General features: G+C 48.0%; 1 protein-coding gene across 1 annotated transcript; it reads left to right on the top strand.

Moving 5' to 3' along the window:
• Window positions 1–1,066: 1,066 nt before the first annotated feature.
• CD80 (CD80 molecule) lies at window positions 1,067–25,145 on the top strand. The gene is made up of 6 exons (XM_063348229.1): window positions 1,067–1,448; window positions 14,775–15,110; window positions 17,770–18,051; window positions 20,061–20,186; window positions 23,142–23,268; window positions 24,859–25,145. The coding sequence occupies exons 1-5, from the start codon at window positions 1,361–1,363 to the stop codon at window positions 23,249–23,251; spliced, it is 942 nt and encodes a 313-aa protein (XP_063204299.1). The 5' UTR covers window positions 1,067–1,360; the 3' UTR covers window positions 23,252–23,268; window positions 24,859–25,145.
• The last annotated feature ends 10 nt before the right edge of the window (window positions 25,146–25,155 follow it).

Raw genomic sequence — 25,155 nt, 5'->3', positions numbered from 1 at the left:
GAAAAACTGGGGCAACAGAGTGGAAAATCATTTCTGATAAAAAGAATGAATTTGCTTTAAATCAAAGTCATTTAAATCAGCAAGCCAGAAATCTGCGTTTAAATAAATTATTTTAATCTTTGTTTGCATTTGCACTTTATTTTTTTTCCCTGAAGAAAATCACATTTTCATTAGCGTGTAGCCCTCTCACTGTGACTATTACAGCTAAATATAACCCCTTACACTATGCCGGGGTTTGTTTTATTTTGCAGGAGGGTATGCAATATCTGTACAAATCTACATCGCTTTGCACATGTTTACTCCCTTGGGCTTGTATTTTCTAAGCTAGCGGTTTGTTTTTCTGCTTGGGATTTGCTTCAGACTGGTTCTGTGTGGCCGCCGGGGCTCCTGAGGGCTCTCCCCTTCCAAGCTTTAGAGCAAGGGTGGCCCAAACCTCTCCCCTGCCCTGTCTGGAGCCAGGGAGATCCAAGGAGCGGGCGGAAGGTGCTGGGGGTGGGTACCATGGGTGAGTGGTGGCTGCCTCCTGGGGGCGGAGGACCTGGCGCTGGGAAGAGAAGCACTCCCTCCATCTCTCCCTCCAGGGATGATGGATGCTCTACGGAGCCCCTTTGGTCATGGTGGCACAGACGGTGGCTGCTCCCTGCCCAGGCGCTCAGCCGTGACGGCAGCTTAAGTGGCCTTTCTTAAATTTTCTTTAACTGAACTTGATGGTTAACTTGATCCAGCTGGGCCTGAAATGATGGTGTGGGGTTCTTTTAAATTTCAAATATGATTTTACAGGGTTATTCCCACAGTAGCGTCAGGTGCTTAACTTCGTGCTGCCCGACACCTGCCCTCGATGCCTGCCGGTGGCCGGCAGGTCGCTTTCCTGCCCCCTCACCCCGACACCCTCCTGCCCCCTTGCTGGAGGGGCAGCCAAGCCGGCAGCCATGAGGGGCGAAGGCAGCACCCGTGTCCATCTCCGGTGGCCCGCGGGGCCGCCTCGCGCACGCCCCGGCAAGGAAGCCGTGGGCGGGCATGAGGCAGCTTATGAAGGCGAGCACCCGCCCGCCGGCCGGCCTTCCCCCTGTGCCCTGGCGGGGAGCCAGCCACTCGGCAGCCCTGCGGCAGGAGACGGGTGCCCATGGACTGGCGCTGAGCCCCCCACCTACTCCCTGCCTCAGGGGGTGGCCTCCGGGCCGCTCGCCCAAGGAAGCCACAAGTACCCTCCGGGAGGAAACAGGGCGGGCTGGGCTTCTGCTGGTGTTTTTTTTGGGGCAGGAAGAAGAGGGGTGTGGTGGTGGGTGCTGTGGCTCCTTCAGGCGCCAGCCCACCCCCTAACCCTGTCCCCCTCTCCTCCCGGCTCAGGAGCTACAGGAAGATGGCGTGCCTGCCTGCCGCCCCGCCAGCACGGGCCTTGAGGAGGTGGCTGGGGCTCGGGCTCTTCGTGCTGCTCTGCCTTCATTTAGGTAAGCAGGAGCGGCCGGTGTGGGAGCGTGGGAGGGGGTGTGCTGGGCCTGAACCCTGTTGCTGGTCGGCAGGGGACGGTGGCCCCCGGGGCACTCGTTCTGGTGTCTTCTGAGAGGGCATCTATTCAATGCTTATCAATATCTAACGGGCGCGTGGGTCAAGAGGGTGGGGCTGGACTTTTTTCAGTGGTGCCCAGCGACAGGACAAGGGGCAACAGGCACAAACTGGAACACAGGAAATTCCGTCTCGACATGAGGAGGAACTTCTTTACTTTGAGGGTGGCAGAGCACTGGCACAGGCTGCCCAGAGCGGTGGTGGAGTCTCCGTCTCTGGAGACATTCAAAACCCGCCTGGATGCGTTCCTGTGCAACCTGCTCTAGGTGACCCTGCTCTGGCAGGGGGTTGGACTAGATGATCTCCAGAGGTCCCTTCCAACCCCTGCCATTCTGTGGTTCTGTGATTCTGCCAGGGCTGAGGCTGGGCCAGGGCTTGCGGTGGCTGGCTCTGCTAGCCATGGCAGTGAGCACCGAGGACCTGTGAGCTCTCAGCTCCCCAGGCTGGCCACGCCGGGCTGCCAGCTCGCAGAAGGAACCGTGGTCACCCATCCCAGATGAGGGTGTTTTCAGGGCATCTGACAGCTGCAGGAAGTACATGACGCAGCTCCTCCGGCTTCAGCTTTGGTGGTGGGGCAATTTCTGCAGCTTTTTGGATGGCTAAAAGTGAGTGTGTGGTGGGGAAGACAGGGCAGGGCGGCAGGTTGGAGGGGTCTCCAACACCCAGGCAGCACAGCGCACGGCGAATGCTTTCTCCAACAACACAAGTCCCTGCCGGATGCTGTCCCCCGTCCTGCCCTGTCCCTCCTGACCTCAAGAGGCTTGGGATGAGTCTTCTCAGCTGTGTGAAATGTTAACCTTGAAACCACACAAAATTCACTTCTTAGCTGTGTTTCGTTGTGGATGCAAAATAGGTTGTGCTTGTCGGCAATTTTAGTGTTTCATTGCAGCTAACGATACTCTAGAGCAAAACTTGGGCTGGACTGAGGCTTTGATTAAAAATCAAGTGGTGTAAAATTAGGAGTTTTTCATGCTGATTTTGTGAAACTGGGAGATATTTGATGCTGAGTTTCAGTTTGAGTTTGTCTCAGAATCTTAAAACAAAACTCAGATAATTTAACAGGGATTGAATCGTGGAGCTTACTTGTAAAGAACAAAAACCACTTCAAATGCCACTCTGCTCTCCTATCTTCCCCCGCACTCCTTCCCCTACCTCTGTGCTTGCCAAGCACGTGTCAAGCGTGGATGTATTTTGTCCGTATTGCAATGGGCAAACAATCTATCATGTGCAGAACTGTTTCTCTCTCTGTACTTTAAGAGCTTGCGGTATGTTATTAATGTAATTAGGCAGCCCAGGGAAATTGTGGATGCCCCATCCCTGGCAGTGTTCAAGGCCAGGCTGGATGGGGCTTTGAGCAGCCTGGTCTAGTGGGAGGTGTCCCTGCCCATGGCGGGGGGGTTGGAACTAGATGATCTTTAAGGTCCCTTCCAACCCAAACCATTCTGTGATTCTGTGTAATTACGAGCATGTGGTAATTAGCTGGTTGTGTAGTTTCTCTAAAAAGATGCTGATTCCAAGGCCAAAGGTGGGCAATACTTGGATATACAGTCTGATACATGCTAATATCCAGTACTAAAACTAGCAATTTGATAATAGAAAACTAGGTGTTCCTATAGTTGTACTTTTTTCAATATGTTTTACTAAGGGAATGATAGTTTATCCTGCTTTCTGTCTCTCCATCTGTGTCTCAGGCCCCTGCTCCTAACTTTCAAATCCCCTGCCCAGTTTCAACCCAATTTGACAGGAAGGCAGAGCTGGCAGAGATGCGGCATCCTTGCCCGCTACATGGAAGATGCTGGCTAACCACGAGCAGCACCCAACTAGCCAGAGCCTGGGCTGCCCCTCCTCATGCCCAGCTGACAGAAAGGGCAGGAGGCAGCTGCGAGGGGGCTGTAAGGAGCGTGGCGGCACCAAGGGCTTGGGAACGGGCTGGGAGACGTGGGGAGAGGTGCCTGGGCTTGGAAACACAAGGCACAAATCCACAGGCCAGCAGGGTTTGGTCATCCTGTTGCTGAGAAGACTTACTTCTCCAAATCTGATTGATTACAAAATTCTGGGGTTTAATTCTGCAAGAAGCAGAGTGGAAAAAACTCTTTTTTACAAAGCATTATATCAGCTTTGGGGCTGTAATTGTTAGATGTTTCCCACACAATGAGTCTGTGGAAGTCCTGGTGCCTCAGGAGCAGGTTGCTTGGCCGACTGATAAGAACAGCACAGCCCAGGCTCTTCCTTTCTCTCTCTGCATGCACGCATACACACCCTGCCACCTTTCTCTCAAAAAAGAGGTATTCCTATGTTAGTCACCCTTAAAAATACATGGTACAGTACCCGCAAATAAGTGGTTTTAAAAGCTTTACTGGCAGTTGTAGGTGATGCCTTCTCTAGGTCGCCCACAGGGACCACAAGGACTGACTTCTGACCTTGTCGTGGCAAAATGTTGAAGCCCTGGAAGCCTGCCATTGCCCTGCCAGTGACTTCCCTCGCATTGTTAAGTGAGTCACCAAGGCCAGCATTTACAGAACTGACCCCATGTGGGACTGCTCATGACCCCAGGAAGGCACAGACAAAGCTGGCACCCAGAGCCTGTGGCTACATCTTGTACCCTTGGGTTTAGCCCAGGCGTTCTGGTGCTGGCACAGCTCTGTGCTGAGGTGCTCTGAAAGGTCCACTAGCATGCTAGGGTGAAAGCAGTGCTCTGCGTATGCCCTGTGTGAGTGAAATAGTAATATAGGGAATGCCAGGCTGAATTTTCACATCGTGGCACAAGAAGGCTTTAAGAGGGTCTTAATTAAAAAGGATGATTTGAAGGTTGTATTTCATAGGAATTCATGTATGTCCAAGCTACATAGGTACATTTGTTTCCCCTTGAATTTAATTTTGCCACTCTGGGGTTCACCTGAGGTGACCCACTGAAATGCCAGTGTAATTTAGAGCTGCTTCTGAGATGTCACCTGCTGCTGGAGACACTGATGTGCAACACCCTGCTGCCTCAGCACACTGGAAAAGTGGCAGAACAGCCTTGATTACAGCACAAACTTATTTATTTACGGTTTGAACACATTGCCCCGTGGGCTTGTTTTTCTCCTACCATTGCACCTTCATACCTACCTACGAATATCAGGATGTCCTTAGTCACAGTTTGTTGTATTAGGAAAACGTTGATAGGAGTCACCCAGGACGACCTTCCCCTGCCCTGTGTGCAAACGTGGTGTAGCCACTGATTGCAGGGCCCCAGCGAGCCTGGGTTTTGTCCGTGGATTATTCCTTTTAGACTTTTCCGGGGTCTTTTTATTTGACTGGGGACCGTCTAGTGCTTGGTTTCTTCCCAGTGGTGAAATTTTTTGGGAAGTTTTGAGGAAAATCCCTACAGCTTTTCTGAGTTATTGGAGAGTTGGGAGTGTGGGGAATAGCCACTTCCCTCCACATCGCGAGCGAGCGTCGGCTCACTCTGGGAATCCCCTCTCATGTGTTACTGCCGATAAAGAGCTCAGAGTGGAGCTGGGTTTCAGAAAGGGACAAAGAAGACTGAGAACAAGAAAGATTCCTTGTTTCGTGGCCACCCCCAAATATTGAAGTGTCTAGCAATGAGATTTAGGTGCTTGGCGGCTAATTTCCATGCCGGCTCCGGTATGGGTAGTGCCTAGGGTGGATTTCATGGTGGAGATGGCAGAAATTTTTCTTTACGTACCAGATTTTCCCACTTGATCGCTGGATGCAAATTGAGTTTCTGTATTATTGCTTTTGCTGCCTTCAACTGGGTTTTTAATTTCTTTTTTCGGATGAGTTTCTGTCTCCTCCTGTTCCAGACATGCAGAAAGGAAAGGTCTTTGATTCAAAAACAAGAGCAGGGGAACTAAGGAACTCCTTTTTCTGTCTGTCTCTCTGTCTGCCTATCCAGAATGAAACCTGCTGTAACAACTTGTCTGGAGAAATAGAAACCCAACTAAAGGCTCCTGGTTTTGCTTACAGACTCTCTTTTGCTTCTTCTGCTGTGTTTTTTTGAGTGAAAGAGTTCTTTAGAAAAAACACAGAAAATTAAATGCAGACAAGCTACATCCTTACACAATCAAAACATAGTTATCCGCCTGCATCCTGGGTTTGTAAAGCTACCTCTCAAGCGCTCCTTTCATCCACACTGTTTCCTTTTTCCAGTTCGATCAGAACGAACCCAGATAACTCCCGTGAGCTGGCGTTACTCTGAGGGCAACAGCCTTTTTGCATTTCTTGGATCACTGAGACATTTGTAACTTTTTTGCAATATGAATGTCAGACATTCCCACATTTAAACATGCAAAGTTTGGGGCTGAAGTTTTATACGCTGCGGTAGGTTACCAGCAGAAGTTGCCACCCTGTGTGCCCTCACACCTTTCCTGCTTCTTGCTGCCTCGATTCTGAGTTACGAGCATGGTTTAATGGGTAGAATTAACCTGACAGAAGTGAAGGCTGCCCCTGATGGAGTTATCCCCTTGCCTCACTTGTGATGAGTTAGTTTTCTGTGGGGGTCAGCCCACTGTCTTCAGTGCCAGTCTGCTTTTACACCCAACGCTGTGTACCCCAGAGGGGTTTGCAGACAGGCAGCACAGCTGAGGGGGCCAAAACAAAAGGTGCAATCCTGCTCCTCTCTCCTCTGCTTCTGGCCGCGCGATCCTCCCCTCCTTTGTACTAGTTCTGGTATGTGTCTGATCCATGGATGAGCTAATTCGACTCCCAGTTTAGCAGAAAGTTTCTTTTTTTTCCCCTTGTTTTACACCAAAGGGGCATATTCAACCAGCCTCTGGAGAGCCCGGCAAGGAAAGCAGTGGGAGCACTTGGATTTGGAAGGGAAAGGGGAGCCAGATCACCTCTGCTCGTGTGGGCAAGGCATGAGATCGATGCCAGTTTGTTGTCTGGCTGCACTCGGAGGTTGTGCCGGGCTGGAGAAGAATTTCCACGTTCAGAGAAACTCTCCTTCCTTTTAAACAAGTGTTTCCTACTATAAGCGCTGTGCGCACGTAGATGGGGTATTTGTCAGGAGATGGCAAGGCAAATGTGCTGAACGCAGTGAAGGCTGTTTGCTTGGCAAAAGGAGGTCGGTTTTGTTTTTAAAAAGAAAAACTTCATGTTTAATTGTAGATGTTCTGTCCCATAGGAGGGACATCGCCATCAGGAGCCTTAGGAGGTCATTTGAGAATATGTATATATTTCCCAACATGGAAATGCCACAGGCTTTGCTTTTGCTTTTTCACTGTTACGCTTTTAAAATATCATTGGTCCCAGGGGACTCCCTGGCTGAAAATAAAAGTGCTGACTGCTGGCTAATGGTGGCATCTCTATCTATGCTGCACTCAAAAGAAGTTCACCTTTTGGCGAGCCCGGAGTGTTACCGTATCATATAAAAAGTTCTTAGAAAAGACCGTTGAGGCAAGTCCCTCTGCGCACCGCTGCCCTTGGCATAGCAGGTGCCCTCCTGTGTAGTTTTAAATGCCTGGCAAACAAAGATTTCATCCCTGCACCAGGGGAAGTGCTTCAATCTGAACAGACCTCACCATCAGACGCTGCTTCCTACCAGCCGAAAGAATCCCTTTCCCGAGCTGCCCTGCATTGCTCCCAGCCGGTGTCTCCAGCGGCCCCTGCCCAAGTCTCTCATTTCACTCTCCCTGTGGCTTTTGTAGCTTTCAGACACCCCTGGACCACTTTGGTCTTGTTTCGTTAGTCATCTTTCAGTTCATTACCATTCGCCATGCTGCACTCTTATATAAGGCTGTTTAATCTCTCCTCCTGCCGGTCCTCCAGCTGCAGGGTTAGTGTTAGGGTTGTTGTCTGCAGAGCGTCCGTGAGTTAGTGTCTGCGCAAGGACTGGGTTTTTATAACGAGATAATGGCTGGCAGGCCTGTAGTGTTATTAGCTGCGCTGGTGAATATTGCTGTGGCTGTGGGCAAGTACTTTAGAAGCAGAAAAAAAAAAATAATTGTAATTTCTCTAATTTTGAGTGAGTTTATGTGAGAGGTATCATACTTGATTTTCCTGGTTACTGGGCACTTTCACCTTCTATTAGTTTCAAGAGCAGGTTGGCTACTTGGGCAGCCTGCGAAGCAGTGAGATTTAGCAAGCACTGAACAAAACTGGGGCCTGAAGCAGTGAGGAGGACCTCAACTTCAAGAGCTGCGCTGCGAGGACAGCAGCATGCATGGCAGTGGTTCTGGAGGAATTAGGGAAAATGATCTGAGAACATCTTCATCTGGGAGATAAACATAGAGGAAGTACAAAGTGATCCAGTCAGCGAGGGACAGAGTCCGCAGGGGAGAAAATTAACAAATTTATTTTTGTCTTTGTGTGTGACAAATCTCCCCCAAAGGCCTGTCTTACACAACTTTCACATCTAGTTTCTGCCCCCAAACTGGGGAATCGTAAGAGTGCTGAGCCAGTTGCAGGAATTTGAACTCGAAAGAAACTAAAATATGCAAATCCTCTGAGGACATCCAGATTTTGTGTCCCCTCTACCCTTTTTTATTCTAGCGAGGTCACCCACTGGCGTGCTGGGAATGGAGAAAGGGGGAAGGTTCAGAAAGACTCTTCCCTTCGCTCCTTTCCCCAAGTCAAAGACGTCCTTCTGTCCCCATCGCTTCCTTTCCTCCCCAACCAACACCCATGGGGAAGGGTCTGCAGCAAAGAGGAAGATCTTAAGACATGATATAGTCCCCATCCCCAAGTACTTTGGCTTCTTGCTTGGATCTGACCTCCTGGCTAGTGCCAAGATGAGAAATTTGCCGACTGGCTCGCGAAGAGTTGTGATCTTACTCATCTTATAAACAAAGCAGACTGGACATACCCAGGTGGTGGGCTTGTCCCATCGTGGGGCAGTGGTGACTCAGAAAGCAGTAGATCTTTATCTCAAGGCGTACTGAAAGGCGAGCTGGGCACTGCCGGAGCAAGAGGAAAGGGGTACTGGGAGGGGTACTGGGTGGGCTGGAGTTGCCCCAGCGCTGCAGCAAGCCCCTTTACCAAAGTATTTCAGATTCCCTTTCATCTTCTCAGTTGCTAATTGCTGAGTGTGGAACTTTTTCGTGATTAATGGAGTTTCCTTCCCTTTGCAGCCAGGTTTTTTGACAGAGTAGTGACTTAGTAAAGGTGCTTACTTTCATTCCCTGCCTAGTTGGGTTGCCTTGCTGGCCTCGTGGCAAAAAGGCAATCAGGGGCACATGAAATCTGCTTTCTGTTGAGCAGCAGCTAACTGGAGAAAACAGTGTTTGGTCTGCAACCTGCAAAGGTAACCACAGTCAGAGGGAGGGCTTCAGTGGGAGTACCGTATGTCTAAAACTGGGACCACATCAGACACCAGCATGTGTTGAGAGCACACTGTGAACCCCTCTAAAATGAGTGCTACCTACCGTATATTGCTGCTTATCAAAGTATGCACAGGGAGACAAATAAGATTGATAATTTCATTTGTCATCAATAGGGCCTCAAGTTAACATGCTGCTGGGAAAAAAAAATGGGATTAGTGTGTACCCCCAAAGATGGGCTGTCTTTCTGTCTTTCGACGCAGGAAGGTGTCCTCTGGTTTTCACGGCCGCTTCACGACTTCATGATTTTTTCACTAAAGGCTTTGCATGTGAAACAAAACAGGATTAAAATGGAACAAAAGCTGCTGAAGGAGTCAGGCACCAAACCACCATGACGATATTATAACCATTGCCAAATCACGCGGTATAGAGCTGGGCAAATCTGTTTTGTTTAGGAGGAATGCGGCAATGTGAAGATGGGAAGTGCATAAAGCCATGTAAGGGGTGCCGTACCCTTGCTATACCGCTCTAAGCGGGGCGCCCCGAGGTTATGGTGCAGAAGCAAGCAGAGACGAACTTTTAGAAAAACCTCTTCAAACCATTTCCCCACCTCAGGCCTGCCGTGACATCATCGTAAAGTAGGATTGATCCCATCACTTAATGGCCATGGGCACGCTTGACTAGCGTGAGTGGGTACAGGGAAGCGAGACCGAGTGGAACCGCTGCCAAATGAAGTGCGTCACTGTTTTTCTTGTCTTCGGGATGCCTTCTCTTCTGCTCCTCTCTCTCACCGCCTTTGGGATGAGTAAGGGCACATGACCTCGCAAGAGGTCACCCTGGCATGAGCGAAGCAAACTGGGCTTGCAGCTGCTTTGCTTTGCCTTGCCAGAGCAGCCTAGAGCAGCGGAAGGGTAGCAGCAGGCCTGTGGTTTGTGATGCGGAGGTTGGGCTTGGCGTTGTGCAAGGGGAAAGGGCCGCTCCTCCTTTCCCTGCGTGCCAAGACCTCCCTTTGCATGCCTCGACTTGCTGGAGTAGAGTCTGGGTAGAAGGAGCCTTGGAGGCTTGCCGGGCACTCGTGCCCACGTTAATGTGCAGCCACAGACTCCTGAAAGAGGACAGGCAGCAGGGCCTGCCAGCGCCCACTTTTTTCTGCTTCATCCCATCTTTCTCATTTCGTGGGGTCTTTGCAGCAAAAAGCAGAGGAAGGCAGTGCTTTTATGTGCCGCTGAAATGTCACAACGTCTCCATGTAGAAGTCACCTGGGCATCTAATGGGGCCTTTCCTGTGAACACAGGAGTCTGTCACAGCACTGATTTAAATACAAAGTATTTTTTCTTGTATTCCCGCGTAGGACAGGATATTTGCTGAATTTTAACTCCATGGAAAGCTTTGAGAGAATCTGATTCCTCGCTGGTAAAACCACCTGGGATAAAGAAAAGATCAAGGAGGAGCGTCTAGTCTTTTAAAGACTTAGCTTTTCAAATTTTTTCAATTTTTCAAATGATTATCTGGCTTTCTTGGAAATCCCCATAAAATACTGCGTTGTCCTCAAAGGATAAATCCTGCAAGTTTGGGGCAAATGTGCTATTCACAGAAAACGAGGGGCCTGAGCTGCAGAATTACCCGGGGACTGTTGGGTGTGATTCTTGCACTGACCCCAGGGGATGGCCACCAGTAGAAAAGCCGCAGCTCCACGAGACGTGTTTTCCTCAGCTGGCCCGGTGCCAGTTACCAGAAGTGCCCTTGCCTCGACACGACATGATGTGAACCTCCTCCCAGAGCTGCCCCGAGTCCCTTTTTCCAGCCTATGCACAAGCGGAGGGCAAGAAAGTTGTCGGTGTCCCGGTGGAGCAGGAGTCCTGGCTGCATGGTCCAGGCAGTCGGTGTTGCCAACAATGTAAGAGTAGAGACACTGGCTGCTGTTGCAAAGATGAATAGGGGCCCTTATGGAAAAAAGAAATGCAAGGCTGTTTTGATCCTCCTGGTTTGGAGGGCCACCAACAATTTGCCTCAGAGCTTTCTGCAGGACTTTCGGTAGGAAAAAAGTGCAGATTCCACTCTTCTTACCTGCTGCTTACACAAGGGATGGAGGAAGCAAAGGAATCCAGGCCCACCAGGAAAAACCTTTCCCTCCATGTGTGTTGCTTTGTGGGTTGTGTGTGAAATGAGGTAACACAAGGTCAGATAAAAAAAAAGGCAAAGCAGTTCAGAAGGGCAGAGAAATAGCAGACGGAGGGGAAAGAGAATGGCTTGGGGGTTTCTGTTCACCAGGAATTACCTGAAGGTTTCCAACAGTTCACCAGGAATTATATGAAGGTTTCCAACAGTTCAGCACTGCTTCTCTAAAGCATGGTGTGTTCTTTTACTGCCTTTTACAGTCAAATCTCTCTGCAGGACTTCTGTCCCGGAGGCAATCCCACACCACCTGGCTGTATGCGTGGTCAGGAGAGCCAAGCTCTCTGTGGGCAGGGATTTTCTGAAACACAGCTTGGGCAAGGAGTGAAGGAAATAGGGATACAGGCTCAACAGCTCTCCTGCTTACTGACTCTCAGAGCAAACAAGAAAGGACAGGTTTCCTCTAGACTCACCTTTCCATTCTCATGAGCTCTGCCATGTGGGGCAACTGCAGCACAGGCGTAATTTGAACGGAACATGTTTTTCTGACCAGGGAACAGAAAGTCAGTCCTTTCATCGGTTCGGTGTTGCCACATGCCGTGGGCTTCCAGTGATGGAGCAACATGCATGCACAGCAAGGAAGTGGGTGGGCTTCAAGGGCAGGGTGGAAAGAGGAGGGATCTTTTTTTCTAGAAAAGTCATTAAAAGTTATTTCCATGGTGGATACTTCCCCCACAGCCTGATTACAGAGAGCATTCATCACAGAAATGGGACAAAACTGAATTTTCATTTTTGCTTTGCAGTTCACCTTTAAAGTGAAAGGGGACTTTTGTGGGGCTGAATGACTCCTCGTGGACTTTGGTTCCTTCAGGCTTGCAGCACTCAGGTTGCAGTTTCAAGGGTGCAGAGCCTTTTAAGGGTAGATGTGACATCAGCAGGAGTTTCCAGCCCCTGTACATGTACTGCTGAGGAGGTTTTTGTTCTCCTTTTGGTTGCAAAGGAGACTCTTAGGGGCAAGGGGCAGAGAACCTCATACAACTCATGATGTGGTGTCAACCTGACATTTACTGAACGCCTACTCTTCCCCTGTTGCTGCAAAAGAAAATAGAAAACTGTCTATCAGGCTCCACAATTCCAAAGTTTGACTGGCTGCTCTTGCGAGTCTCTCCAGCAATAGCAAAAGCTGAACTGTGAGCACCAGCGAAGATGTGGTGGAGGGAAAAAACACACGCACACAAATGCATGCAGACAGGCAGGAGGAGGAACTTCAAGAATCACAGCCTAAAGTGGGCCGCTTTTAAGGTGAACAGAAGGAAATGCTTTTTCACATAGTGTGTAATCAAACTGGGCGACTCACCATCACAGGATGTTGTGGATGCCAAAAATATATGTGTGTTCCTGAAGGGGCAAGAACTGTTCCCGAAGGGTAGGTCTAACAATAGCGATTAAACTGCTGGTGACAAGAAATCCCTAAATTCCTGGCTGCCAAAGGTTGGCAGGGAATGGCAGTTCTTATCCCTGCAGTGGGGAAGAAATGGTTTCTCAACCATTTCTGCTACCAGTTGCTGGCTGACACAGGTCAGCAGGCTGAGTGGGCTCCTAATCTGCCCCAGCCTGGTTGCTCAGAGTCTGCGATGCATTATAAGGGGAAGTACAGGTAGCGGGGTGGGGGGGAAAATGCATTTGAATCTTTTCCCTTTGGAAGACCAATGATGTGGCTCAGCGGAGGCAAAACAGCTAAATGAGAAACTGCTCATTTAATTACATATTCTATTTTATATAAGTAATATTAAAGCATTCCATAGTGTTGCCAGGACCTCCTCAGTATTTTTCAGTGTGGTTCCTACAGATTTAACGTAAACCATGCAAGTGGGACAGGGGTAGGTGAGCCGCAGGGGAGGGAGGTGAAAACTTATGTTCTGTCCCAGGCTCTCTGTCTGGGCTTAACTTCAGCAAGCAGCCCCCAATGCTGCCCCAAAATCTGCCTGTGCTGGGGCACTGGCTGAGCATCTGCTTGTCTCCCTCCAGTACCAGCAGCTGGAGGACCGCGAAGCACTTCATCAGGATGTGCCACTGGGCACAGGTCAGCGCGCCGCAGGGGTCTCGCTGCCTGCCGGCTGTGTGACGGTGTCCCAAGGGTCTGTGAGTCACTGCTAAGCAAATGATTCCTATCAGGCAACAAGCTTGTGGCCGTTTTGGGCACTTCATCTGAATCTGAATGTCACAGCATCCCAGTCACACCCTGAGCGCTGCGCTCTGTGCCTGAGGACAGCGTGGCTGCAGTTAGACATTAGCCGTGACAATAACGCTTGAGCCAGCATCAGCCAGACTTTGCTGGGGGTGGGTGGCAGTTCTTAGGCTCAGCTTTGTCAAGCGTTCAGTTCACGCGTCAGGCAGAGGCTTTGCACTTGGGGTCTCACCTCCACCGATGGGTGATGCTGCACTCTCCCCATCAGTGACACGCTGCCTGGTCAGGACTTTCCCACTTTCTCACTCAGAGAGGTTTACTGAGATCTATTCTGCAGGGAGGGAAGAGGGAATTTCAATCTTCTCTATCCTGAGGCCAGCTATTTCCTTGTTTTTCCGCTCTCAGTCAATGGGGTGCAACAGATTGGTATCCCCCTTCCACTAGTGGCGGTGGGCGCTAAGGTGGTGAGGCTGGGGCAAGCGGGGCAAGCATAAAGCAACCCAACCTTCTGGACTAACGAAGCAGAGTGCACAGGGATAAGCATCATCCTGAAGGCGGCTTTCACCTGGCACAAACCCTGGTGAAAGCCCAACCATCTGCCCTGGCCTTACCATAGCACAGGACCGCACGTCAGTACTGTGTTGCTCTTCCAGCAACAGCAGGAGCTCCTTGCTAGCCTGCTCCCTCTTGTTTCAGGTCCTGGCCACTCTGAGCACCTACGCCCTGGAAAGAGGACGGGGATGGGGGAAGCAGGGCTGATCACAGGAGCGGCACGCATAGAAGTCATAGTGCGAAGCAAGGGGATTACTGCCAACCTGGTCAAAGTTGTACCTAATTTCCCCCTGGCAAAAGCCTCAGTTTATTATTGTAGGCACATGCCTGTGTCCTAGGTATGGCACCAACACAGTCGCTGGGCAGGAGTTGGGGAATGCCTATACTGGTTTGCAAGTAATCCCAAGGGAGCCCCATGGGCCTTTGCAACTATAAATTTGTTTTAGCTAGACTTCGTAAAATTGTTCATTTGCTAGTACTAGGAGGCTGACGATCGTGTGGCTGTAACCTTTGTTTATCATTGTAGGGTTGCTTCTAGCTTCTGGGGTCTTGCAAGGTTCGGGTTTTTTTCTGTTACAAAAAAACCCAAACCTTCCAAAAAAACCCCCAAGCCCCCAAACTAATAGTCCGCTGGGGTCCTGTTTGGCATGCAGGGAACCCACTGGAGGGTGACACAGACTTTCCAAACACTGGGCTCTGAAAAGGGAGAGCAGAGGAGACCGCAGTTTGGGCATGTATGTTTTTATCCCTTTACATGAATAATGGCAATTCTTTACTCTGAGGTGTGGGTTTTTTAAGGGGCCAGCAAAATTTCTGTTCAGGCAGATAACTCTTCTGCCTTTGCCTTCAGTAACCCATGCAGATATCGTGTGCCCGCTAGCTCAGCATCCTAAGTAGGACTGGAGCATCATGTAAAAGGCATTGCCAAGGTAGCCCTCCCCTCAGTGCAGAGCTGAACTTGTAAACAGCTCGGTGGATGATGAGGTATATCAGTGGGCGCGGACAAAGCCCAAAGAGGTGAGCTCTATGCAGCAGAGACCTGGCACAAGGCTATATCACTGGCTCACTGACTTTTGTTTGCCCCCCACCCACAGGCTATGCACTAGAGAAGAAAGTCAAAAGCAAACTTGGGGAAAAAGTTGGCCTGCCTTGTTGTCATGAAATTGAAAGCTCGGATAGCCTGCATAATTACCGTGTCTACTGGCAGAAGAACACCATGGAGGTAGTACTTGCTTACGCAGAGGGGAAGGAGATCTCCAAGGACAAGCGGTACATGAACCGGACAGAGATGGATGACAGAAACTTCACCCTGTGGATCTCCCCCGTGGAAATCCTGGACAATGGCCCTTACCAGTGCGTAGTTCAGCACCTCAGATCTTCGCAGAACCCATCTGTTGTGTGTGATGAGACTGTCACCCTCTTTGTTACAGGTAGGTGGATTACCTCCCGACACCTGAGGCTTTCCCATGCTGGCTTCTGGGGGTAAAAGACCCTCCTCCAAGCTTTAGTCATAGTGTAGCAGTTAGACTTTCATCAGGAAGCCTAAAAGAATGCTGGAAGGTGTGCTAAGGCCCCTGTATTTCCATTCTAGCAGCTTCCTTCCTTGTCTTTCAAAAGCTACCCCAGGTACAGAAAATTCACCTTTCCCACCACCAGCCCAGCATGCTCCCCTTGATGCCTCCCTCTTGGGCAAGGACCTCTCCCAGGAAACCTCGCCAGGTACCACTGCAGAGGCTACCTCTGCCCCCTGCTGTCTTTTGGGCAAAGCAGAGGCCAAGCCCCTGGTGCACGGGAAGCGTCCAAGCCGAAAGAGGAATGGGGTGACGTTGCTTCTCTGCGGCCACAGCAGCATCCCAGCCCTGCAGCCAACTCCTCGGGAGCCCAGGGTCTCCTGGGGGGCTGGCCAGCTCGCAGGCTACACTGCAGCTCCACAACCAAAGACTGAACTCAGCTGGAGATTTGAGACGTTTTACCTTAAAGAAACAACCCGAGTTCTTTTGCTCAAAACGAATCTGAATCTTTTCTTGGAGGCTACAAAAAGTTCCGTAGACATTATTTTCCATTTCCACCACTGTTTGTGTGGCGGTTGGTTTCAACTAAAGGCAGAGATACTGTTAACATATATAAATATATATATACATTTGAATACTTTCAGCAGCAGAGAGTTCCAGGAGTCTTCCAGACAAGCCAGTGAATGAGCATTCCCCATTTGGAATGAGATTTCTTGGCAAATAAAACCAAGCTCCTGAAGTTGGCCATTGCCTGCCTGTCTGAGGGCATGGTGGGCATATGCGCAAGGAGACAAATTTAGTGATCTTTCTGGGAATCAATATGAAAAAAGGGAAGTGCACTGCCAGCACCCTCTCTAGCCATGAGGGCTGAGTCATCAACTGCATGAAAAACATGAAACAACGGATCTCTTTTCCTCCCCGCAAATACTCCAGTTTCTTTACTTCCAAAAATCCCCTTGCTGTCTTAATAGGCCAGTTGTAATAATTGTGGTAGACTTCTGCTCCCTTTGGAAAAGTGGGATTAGTTATTGTGTGGATCAGGAAAGAGAAAGGTCCCCTTGCCCCTGCTGGAATCCAGCTGCCCTGAGAGAGGTGGAAAGGTGTTACTCCCTGGTGACTGATCAAGGAACCATCTGGGAGGTTTGAAGGGCCTTTCCAGACTGGATGTCAGTGCTGTATTGCTCAACAGATGGTGGGCCTGGAAGGAAATCCAGGTCTCTCCTTGTCCGCCACTGGTCGGCTGTGCAACGTTGAGCAAGTTTATTTCACTAGTTGCTAGTTACTTGGTAGCCTAGACCATGGGTTTGTGGTCAGCTACAACCGCAAGGCCACCTACCTTGCACAGATCCCAGCAGTCATGCGGTCAAATGGTGAGTCAGGCAGGGAGCAATCGCAGACAAACCTCTTAGCAGCTCCAAAAAGAGTCGTTTTGCAGTGAGTTGAGCAAGCTGCTACAGCTCTCTGCCTGGCCTTGCCATGGCTGGGGCTAGCACCTGAGGGGGCGTGCAGGCTACGGACACACAGCTGGCAGGGGTGGGAGGGAGAATTTGGTGCCTTTGACAGCAATGGTGTTGGTGTGACTTACGCCCACCAGGAAGCCACGTGCTGAGTTTCTTTTTCTGACCGTGCCTCTCTTGCTAAAGATGTGGTCCCATGGAGATTTTTCCAGTGGAAGAGTTGCTTTAAATAGTTCCTCTGCCACCCCTTGCCTCCTCCTCCTCACCCGGGGCTGTTTATTGCAACCCGTGGGCATCCTCAGTTGTAGCAATGCAACTGTTTACAGTAACATGGTGAACCAGATTGGCAAAGGGAAGCGGGCTAAAAATGACATCACCTTTCTTCTCCTTCTTCACTTATATTAGTCCTCTCATCCGTTTCACCATGCAGCCTCGCAGACACAGCAATACATTCGACAGGGCGGGAAGGCATGAAACAAGCTGTGTGAGTGGGAAACCTCTGAAAATAAGCTTTGGCAATGAAAAAAAAGTCCAGTGAGAACATTGTCTGGGAGGACCTGTGTATTGCTATGCATTTCTGCAAAAACTTGTGTGACTGGGTCTTGCTCCCAGGTGGGCTTTCTGGAGGGGCTCTCATGCAGAAAATGTAATTCAGTCCCTTGCTGGCCATCCTGTCTGAAAGACCAACATGAGACTCATCTCCTTTCCCATGAGAGATGGACCCTTTGTGAGCTTCTGGCTGGGAAGGGACTAATGAGGGAGGGAAAAGGAAATTGTATACCATTGTCCATAGTACGGATTTTTTATTCAATCCTATATTTTTCCTACCTGTTTTATGATTCCTTCTGTTGTTCCGCAAACAGCCGTATGTACAGAGAAACAGTGGCATTGGAGAGGTGGGGTTTTGAAGTCTGTGTACTGCCCAGGGAGGGGAAGAAGCAAAGGCCAAGGCCGTATCCAGTCAAGGCTGTGGGGAGAATGCTAAGGAACAAGAAAGACCAAACAGATTAAGACAGAGGAAGAATGCCCCATGGGGGAGTCTTTGCTTTGACCGTGGGTGACCAGGACCGCAGCTGTCTCTGTAATCTGACAGAATAGTAACTAAATCTTTCTTGTTTCAGCTGATTTCAGTAAGCCAAACATAACAGCAAACGTATCCCGTAATTCTTGTGAATCAACTGAGATGGTGGTAAGATGTTCTTCTTACGGAGGTTTCCCCAAACCTGAAATCACTGGGATCCTCAACAACGAGTCTGTGGTGTGGAATGTCAGCTGGGTGTCTGAGTCCAGCCTCAGCCCGTACAGTGTCACTGGCATACTGCACCTCAACGTGACCAAAGATGTCAGCTTCACTTGCTCCGTTGGATCCAATGGCTTTACCAAGTCCACCAGTTTGCTTCTGAGTAGGTTTTATTAATAGTTTGTGTTACAAAACTGTTCTGTTGAACCTGCTGAGTTGCCTCTCTGAGAAAGTGGTAGATTTTGGGAATCTGTTCATGCAAGGATGACCCAATGATGCCACCTGCGAGCTGCACACCGAAATTTTTCAAAGGCTGTAAGACAGCAAGGATGGGAGAGGAGAGTTACAGCAGTGACTGACAAGCAGAGATGGCTCTGGCTTCCTGCCGCTCTACCGTGAGTCACAGCTGGGCTGACAGGGCAGATGGATCTTGTTGCGATCTGGTGATGTCAGCCTTGGTGGCCACCATTCAGTGCCCCTCTATACCAGCACAGTCTTGCTGCCAGTTGTGTGACACAGACCTGGTATTCGAATGGAGGCACTTGAGAAACGTGTGTGCCTTAAAAGCCACAGGTTGCATTTAAAAATAATTTCCTTGTTTAACAAGCACGTTTGTTTCTGCTTCAGTGACAGAAACTGTCAGCTGGGGTCTAGACAAAATTCTGCTTTCATACACATATTTAATATAGGGTTAACTCATACAGAAAAGATTCCATCACTGTGCATGGCTTAAAAGTGGTAACAGATAAGTCTGTGCTTTGAAAAGCTTGAGGCACAAATGGAAAGAGCATGAGGGAAGGCAGCACACTACAGTCCAGATGTTTTGCAGTAGAAGGTGATTTGCAAGAAAATTCTTAAAGCCAAAAGGGTTTATTTTTTTTTTAATGTTACTGAAAAAGTATTCTGAAATGTCTCTGGGTCTGATGTTTTCACTGTAGAGATAAGGGCACCTCCAAGGGAAGCTAAAGAAGTGCTACTTTTTTAGGGAACAGTGCCTTATTCATCAATCTTACTATAATCAAAGGGGCTTGTGAGGAGAGGCATCATTCAGCTTTAGGACGCATGCCAGAAACTAGTGCTACATGAATATTGGTTATTGCTGGATGTAGTCCATGAATATTGGTTATTACTGGATAATGCCCCTAGAGATGGTAATGGAAGAAGGTTATGAATATCATACTACATAGAAAAGGAGAGCAACAAAAAAAGGTAATAATAGTCATAGATTGTTATCACACAGATTCTCAGAGGAGGGTGTAATCAACAGTGCCAACCGCTCTCACAACCCTCCCCCCCGCCCCTTTTTGATTTTTAAGATGTGAACCACTCCCATCTTGGTATGATGGAAACGGTCCTCCTAACAAGTCTTTCATGAACATGGAGTTCCAGACAGAATACAGCCTCCGGTAAATGTAGGAGGCAAGCCCTACAGCGGAGGGGAAGATCGTACAGCGGATCAGACTAGTGTCTTAGAAGTTGAATGTTGCTTAGTTGTGCCAGATGCAGATGATGAAATCTGTAGACCTATGAACATGCACCAAGTCTGTCCCTCCTGTTGAATTGGGGTTGTCCTGTACCGTACAAAACCAGCCCATTATCTACACTAATGTCCAAGTGGCAGAATGGTCATTTCCAGGGGTGAAAAGCCAAAGGCTCCAGATCCACTGAAACTGAACTCTGCCACAATACTCTCCCTACCATGCAGAAAAAGTCTATTCTAGTCTCTTTAATGCATCATACTCCATCACCTGGGAATTCAGAGGGAAAAAATTAGGCATAAATCTGGTGAAAACAGTAAGAAAAACTGCAGAGTATCTTTGAGAATGGAAGTTTTCTAGATATGGATTCAGACTTTTCCACCAAGCCTAACAGTTTGTTTAAAAACAGCTTATATGTTTTTAAATATTGCTTGTCTCAGTCCTGTTCTGGACAAAGATCCCGCATTTCAGATTCTGTGGATGTGTTAAAAACTTCAGCACATAGCAAAGGTGGGGGAATGGAAGAAATTTAGGTGCCAGCTTTGTCTATTTGTTTATTGAATAGGTACATTTTCAGGCTGAATATCTGAGTGAGAATTTGGCCAGAACTATCAAAATTCAGGCACCTGCTCTTACCTGAAAATGCCGATATGTTGTTGGGCTCTTTATTTATGTTTTATTTCTTCTGTCTCAGAAAAAACAAATGACTGCGTTGTCCCTACTGTGCCTCCATCTTATAATGTCATTACTGCTTCAAGTATCATCATTATCATCTTCCTTTTGGCTATCACCCTAGCAGCAAGATACCTCTCAAGGCATGGTAAGTGTAGCTCCTTTTTCAAGAAACAGTCTCTTACTGCTTATGGAGTTTCTATGTAAAATACGCATTTATAGAAACTATACTGACACACTAGGTATTTTTGTACCCTCTTCTCGTTTCCTTTTTTTTTTTTTTTTTTTACATGCAGCATCTACTGTCACAAAATCTAAGTCCAGCTCAGGACTTTCCTACATTTTGTGTGCGGGCAGCACTAGGGTTCAGGTTTGAGTGAAGGGGTGATGGGGAGTTTTGGCAGCAGATCAGAATTTTTCCAAAATCAGAGGTATACAGAATTTAAGAGATACCAAAAGGTCCATTTTTTATGTATTAAGATGCTTCAAGATGCCAAGAATCTTGATGATCATCACAGATACAGCTGAGAATCGACAGTTTCAAAATGGGATATCTCTACACACCCTGCTTAGACAATCCCTCAGAAAAGTCACAGAGCCAAAGGTACAAAAAAAATATAGTGCTAGGACCAGAAAAATGGTTAAGCATAGCAAGGTTCCACTTTTAGGAGAACCCCAATCAGGAGAAATGTATTTGTCTTCTTTATGTGGCCAAAACCAGCACAGGTGAGGTGCCCTATCCTACCCTATGAAGTCTTCAGTAACTCCAGACATGTCTCCACAAGTTTTTCAATTGCAAAGAGGACCTCCAGCATCTCAGGGTTAGCTGGCAGGTATTTTTTTTGTGGCTCAAAAAAAACCTCATCTGTTTGCTGTTGCTCCTAATCATGTCTATGCTGACCTAGCCAGAAAGCCCCTGAAGATGTGGGTAGACATCTAATGGATTTATAAAGGCAGCTAGACATCCAGCCAGTTTTGAAAGTCAACAGCAGCAGATATCCTATCCACACCCTGTTAGCAGCTTTGAAAAGCAGTCCTGGAGAAAGACAGCAGGCCTTGCAACACGTTATAAATATCACCCAATCAAGTTCTGTCAGGTCACTGGGGAAGTCAATTCTGGAGACAGGAACTCCACGCTGAGAGCACTCTTTGTTCAGCTGTCTTAAACCAGAAGCCACCAGTCTGAGAGTCTTCGCTCATCATGGTCGCAGTGGAAAGAGGGTGGAATGAGGTTATTTGCTAGGCAACGGGGACTCAGTTCACTTAGAGACACATGTAAGTTTGTCGTGCTTGTGTCTTCTGCTTACCCCTATTTCAGCTTCAGACAAGTTCACTCCCAAGTCAGAGGTGTGGAGGTAGCATTACTATTTTTCTTTTCCCCTCCTCAACAATCACATCTATTCAAAAACCAATGAGTCAGGCTGGGCTAATTTTCTTTTTGTTGCTTTACCACAAATTAAGGAAGCTTCTGTAAAGCAGTGACTCTTGGCAACACCTGTGCATGTACTCATTTTCTACTCATGTGCCCCTGTGATACCAGTGTTGGTTCTCCCCTGCTGTTCCCTGGGGCTATGTCAATGGGAAAGTGGCAAGCAGGTTGAAACCAAGAAAATCACAGCTGATCACAGCCTGTGCCATTAGCTGCATGGATAATGAACTTCTAATTATAGGAGAAAATGAACTGGAATTGGAAGATTTGGCTCTAAACAAATATAGGCTGGAAATTAAAAGGTTCCTTACCATTAAATTAGTAAGATTCTGGAGCATTCTGAAATAGCCTTTTATATTGAAACCAAATTGCTTTTAAAGTAAATGTAAAAAGCATACCAATGAGGTAGAATGCGATCACCTGCAACAGCATGGGACATAGCTGCATAAACTGGAATTTCCCTTTCGGTCCCATTTTCCTAATATGCACAGGGAGTAGATTTGCCAAGTCAGGTGGTGCTATTTTGTACAGTTATTTTCCAGACCAGGCATATATTGTAAGAAACTGAAGCTAGAGTTTCTATCCAACTTCACAGTTTGTACAGTTGTCACATTTCAGTGCTGCTGTGCATTGCCACTTGGCTGGGGAGGGAAATATCTGTCCTAAGAGCGCTTCCTGCTGGTGTTGCTACAGGTCACCTGTCAAGAGCTATTGTGGGTACTCAGAATAGGTCTGAGAGTACCTCTGTTGTGCTGGTATATGGAAAGCTGAGTCTGGAGCGGCCTTGATGCTAAGAGTGGTTTCTGAGCTCAAAAAGCCATGCTTCAAAGAACTGAAGTGTGGGAGGGAAGAATAGAAAGATAGAGCAAAACGGAAATAAGAATTCTCAGATGTGTGATTGTGGTGGTGACCAAAACATGTAGATGCTTTGTTGAGGTTCATAGCCCCCTGCTTGGGAGGAGCTCACAGCCTAACTTGCTTATTTTTGCAGTAATTTAAGAATGAAAACTCCCTAGATTTTTTGTAACGGCTCTTCAATTAATTTAATACAAAGCACCAAGATTAGAGGTCACTTAAAGAATAGCTTAGGGTCCGTGTTGTAAAGTTTGCGCAAGCACAGTTTGATGTAATAGTACAGAGACATTCAGCTTGAATTGTTACAACAAAATTAATTCATAGATGCTGAGATACTAAGGGGACCTGTTTAATCTGAAGTCCTTTTAAAGCACTGAAAGAGTTGGCTGGCTGGTTCTAACACCAGCGTTCTTTCACTCGCTTGGTCAAGTGCATTTAGTGACACGTAACTTTTACTATTGTTTCCCTCCTGACATTATCTTAGTATGTAGCAACATGTCTTTGTGCCAGGCTGAGGCCCTAGCCCTGTGCTAATAAGAACTGTTTTATCTACATGAATCTATATAGATAACATTATATATAACGGAGCTTTCTATCAGATCAGACTATGGCTACGGGCCAGCCATATTCAGATGTACTGCAGGGATGAATCCTGCCGAGGAAAAATAGAAGTAGCAAGACCTAAAAGATTTCTTTTTCTTTAATTACTTCTCTCTCCCCACGCTCAGTAATACTTTACTTTGTTGAAGACAACATTTGGATTCAGCACTTTTATGTCTTCTGGAATTCCAAATACTAATGAGGGATCTTCTCTTTCAGTCTGTTCTCGCTGTTGTAAGCCTCAAGATTCAGTGGAAGAGGGTGTGAAAGAATGTACGAAGACACCCATGAATGTACGAAGACACCCATCTGAAACATCATCTGTATGACCAGATTGCATTTGCAGGTAGTTTTCTTCACCATTCTTCTCTTGGCAAAATAGCTTCTCAAATACAATTAGATTCTTGTGCAATGTTAGCTCACAAAACCACGTATGACTTCTAATATGACTGTGTGCTGTCCTTTAGGGTAAATAAAAGCCGTAGGGCCCTATTGCTGACTCAGACACATGCTGTGTCCCGGTCAGGTAACTAGAGGAATGATGCTTGTGTTGCTTGTGGGGCACTGCTTTGGGTTATTTCAAATTTCTAGACATGAATCTAGTGAAAAATGTCAGAGGACCACATTTCCTGGGCTGCTAAGCTGCTTTCTCCATAGAATGGGCCCTGTGTGGATGATGTGAGGCATGTGCCTTGTCTGATGCATAAACATGGGAACATCACTGATGACAGAAACGAAGGACTGATCAAATGGTGGTGAGGGAGAGGTGAACGATGAGAGAATGACTCCGGTTTCCCAGTAAAATTAGCAATGCCAGTCCACTTCTGAGATACCTCCATGCCCTCCAGCAGATGGAGGAATGGAGAAGGAAAAGTTTCCCCTCTAAGACTTGCCCAGGGAACACTCATATTTTAAAAGGAATTACTTTCGATAATGAGATGTTGTGAAGGATGGGCTGGGGAAAAGTCTGGCTTACCACGGTTTTATGACTACAAAGCATTATATTCATTTTGTCTTGAAAGCTCAGCTGTGTTCTGGGCTGCGTCCTCCAAAAAGACACTTTTTCGAGTCAAGAGACTTAAGGAAAGATTAGCAGCTAACTGTTCTTATTCGCATCATTATCCAGGTGACTGCATTTCCTGCTTTCACCACCACATGCTGAATTGCCAGGGTAATGCCATAGAGTAACAGCTGTAGAGTCCTAGAAGTCATGAATTTGTCGCGCTGTGTGTTGCGTTAATCTAAACGCTTAATGTTTTTGAGACGGAAAGGAGGGGAAACTATCATTCAGGCCACTCGTCTCATTTCCAAACTAGACCACCCACTCATGTTTTCCTCTGGGGAAGGCCCTATCTGGAACAGATACTAGAGCCTTGGTTAGCATGAATTCTGGGGGGTTTTGTGATGGGAGTGGTGGGAGTTCACCTGCTGAATAAATCCATTCTGCCACATTCCTCTTTTGTTATAAAAGTTTGCCAGGCTCCTTCTGTAAGTGGCTGGTGTTTACCAACTCCAGTGCCCGGAACAGCTGCTGCCTGTGGACAGGGATGGAAGCCGTGAGTTGGGACAACGTATTGCTTCCTTAGTGGCTGACCGTCACCTCGTAACTGTGCGATGCGCTGAGCCATGTCCCTGTTGCTGCTTAAATAGGGTAGTGCATTCGTTAGTCATCCTCGCATCGCAGAGGGATGGCACCACTGCGTGTTCCAAAGGTTTTCAGAGGCAGCCTTGAGCCAGGCTGCAGCTCGGCGTCGTGCCTGTCTTGATCTGTCTAGCTCTGTGAACAGCTCTGGCTTTACTGTAGTAGGAGCCCTCTTGTGGAGGGCTATCGCAAGTGACCCCTGTTTTGTCTCAGCTCTGCAACATTCTGGTTTACATTTAGGATTAAGAAGAAGGGGAAGACAGATCAGTAAAATCTTTTCTTTGTGTCCCTCAGGTTTCTTATCCTGTGTACTCCGCACTGCAGTCCCCACTGTTCGTTGCACAGCAATGCTTATTGCGTTGACCCTTTGGCTCCCTGAAAAGGGATGACAGCAGTAGAAAACTCTGCTCAAGATGACTGACAACATAATCTTGTGTGAATGAATACAAAACCCCACCTACGCCACAGCAGTTGTGGGGTGGTCTCCTTACGATGGGGTCGCTGGAATTCCAACTGGGAGGACTCTCCGTGTTCCTGCAACGGGGCAGAAGAAAGTCGTCGGCATCGTGCTGCTCTCGCACACCCGTTCAA

This window comes from Chroicocephalus ridibundus, chromosome 1 (genome assembly GCF_963924245.1).
Source record: "Chroicocephalus ridibundus chromosome 1, bChrRid1.1, whole genome shotgun sequence".
NCBI classification, from domain to species: Eukaryota; Metazoa; Chordata; class Aves; order Charadriiformes; family Laridae; genus Chroicocephalus; species Chroicocephalus ridibundus.
This window is presented reverse-complemented; position numbering and strand designations above follow the sequence as displayed.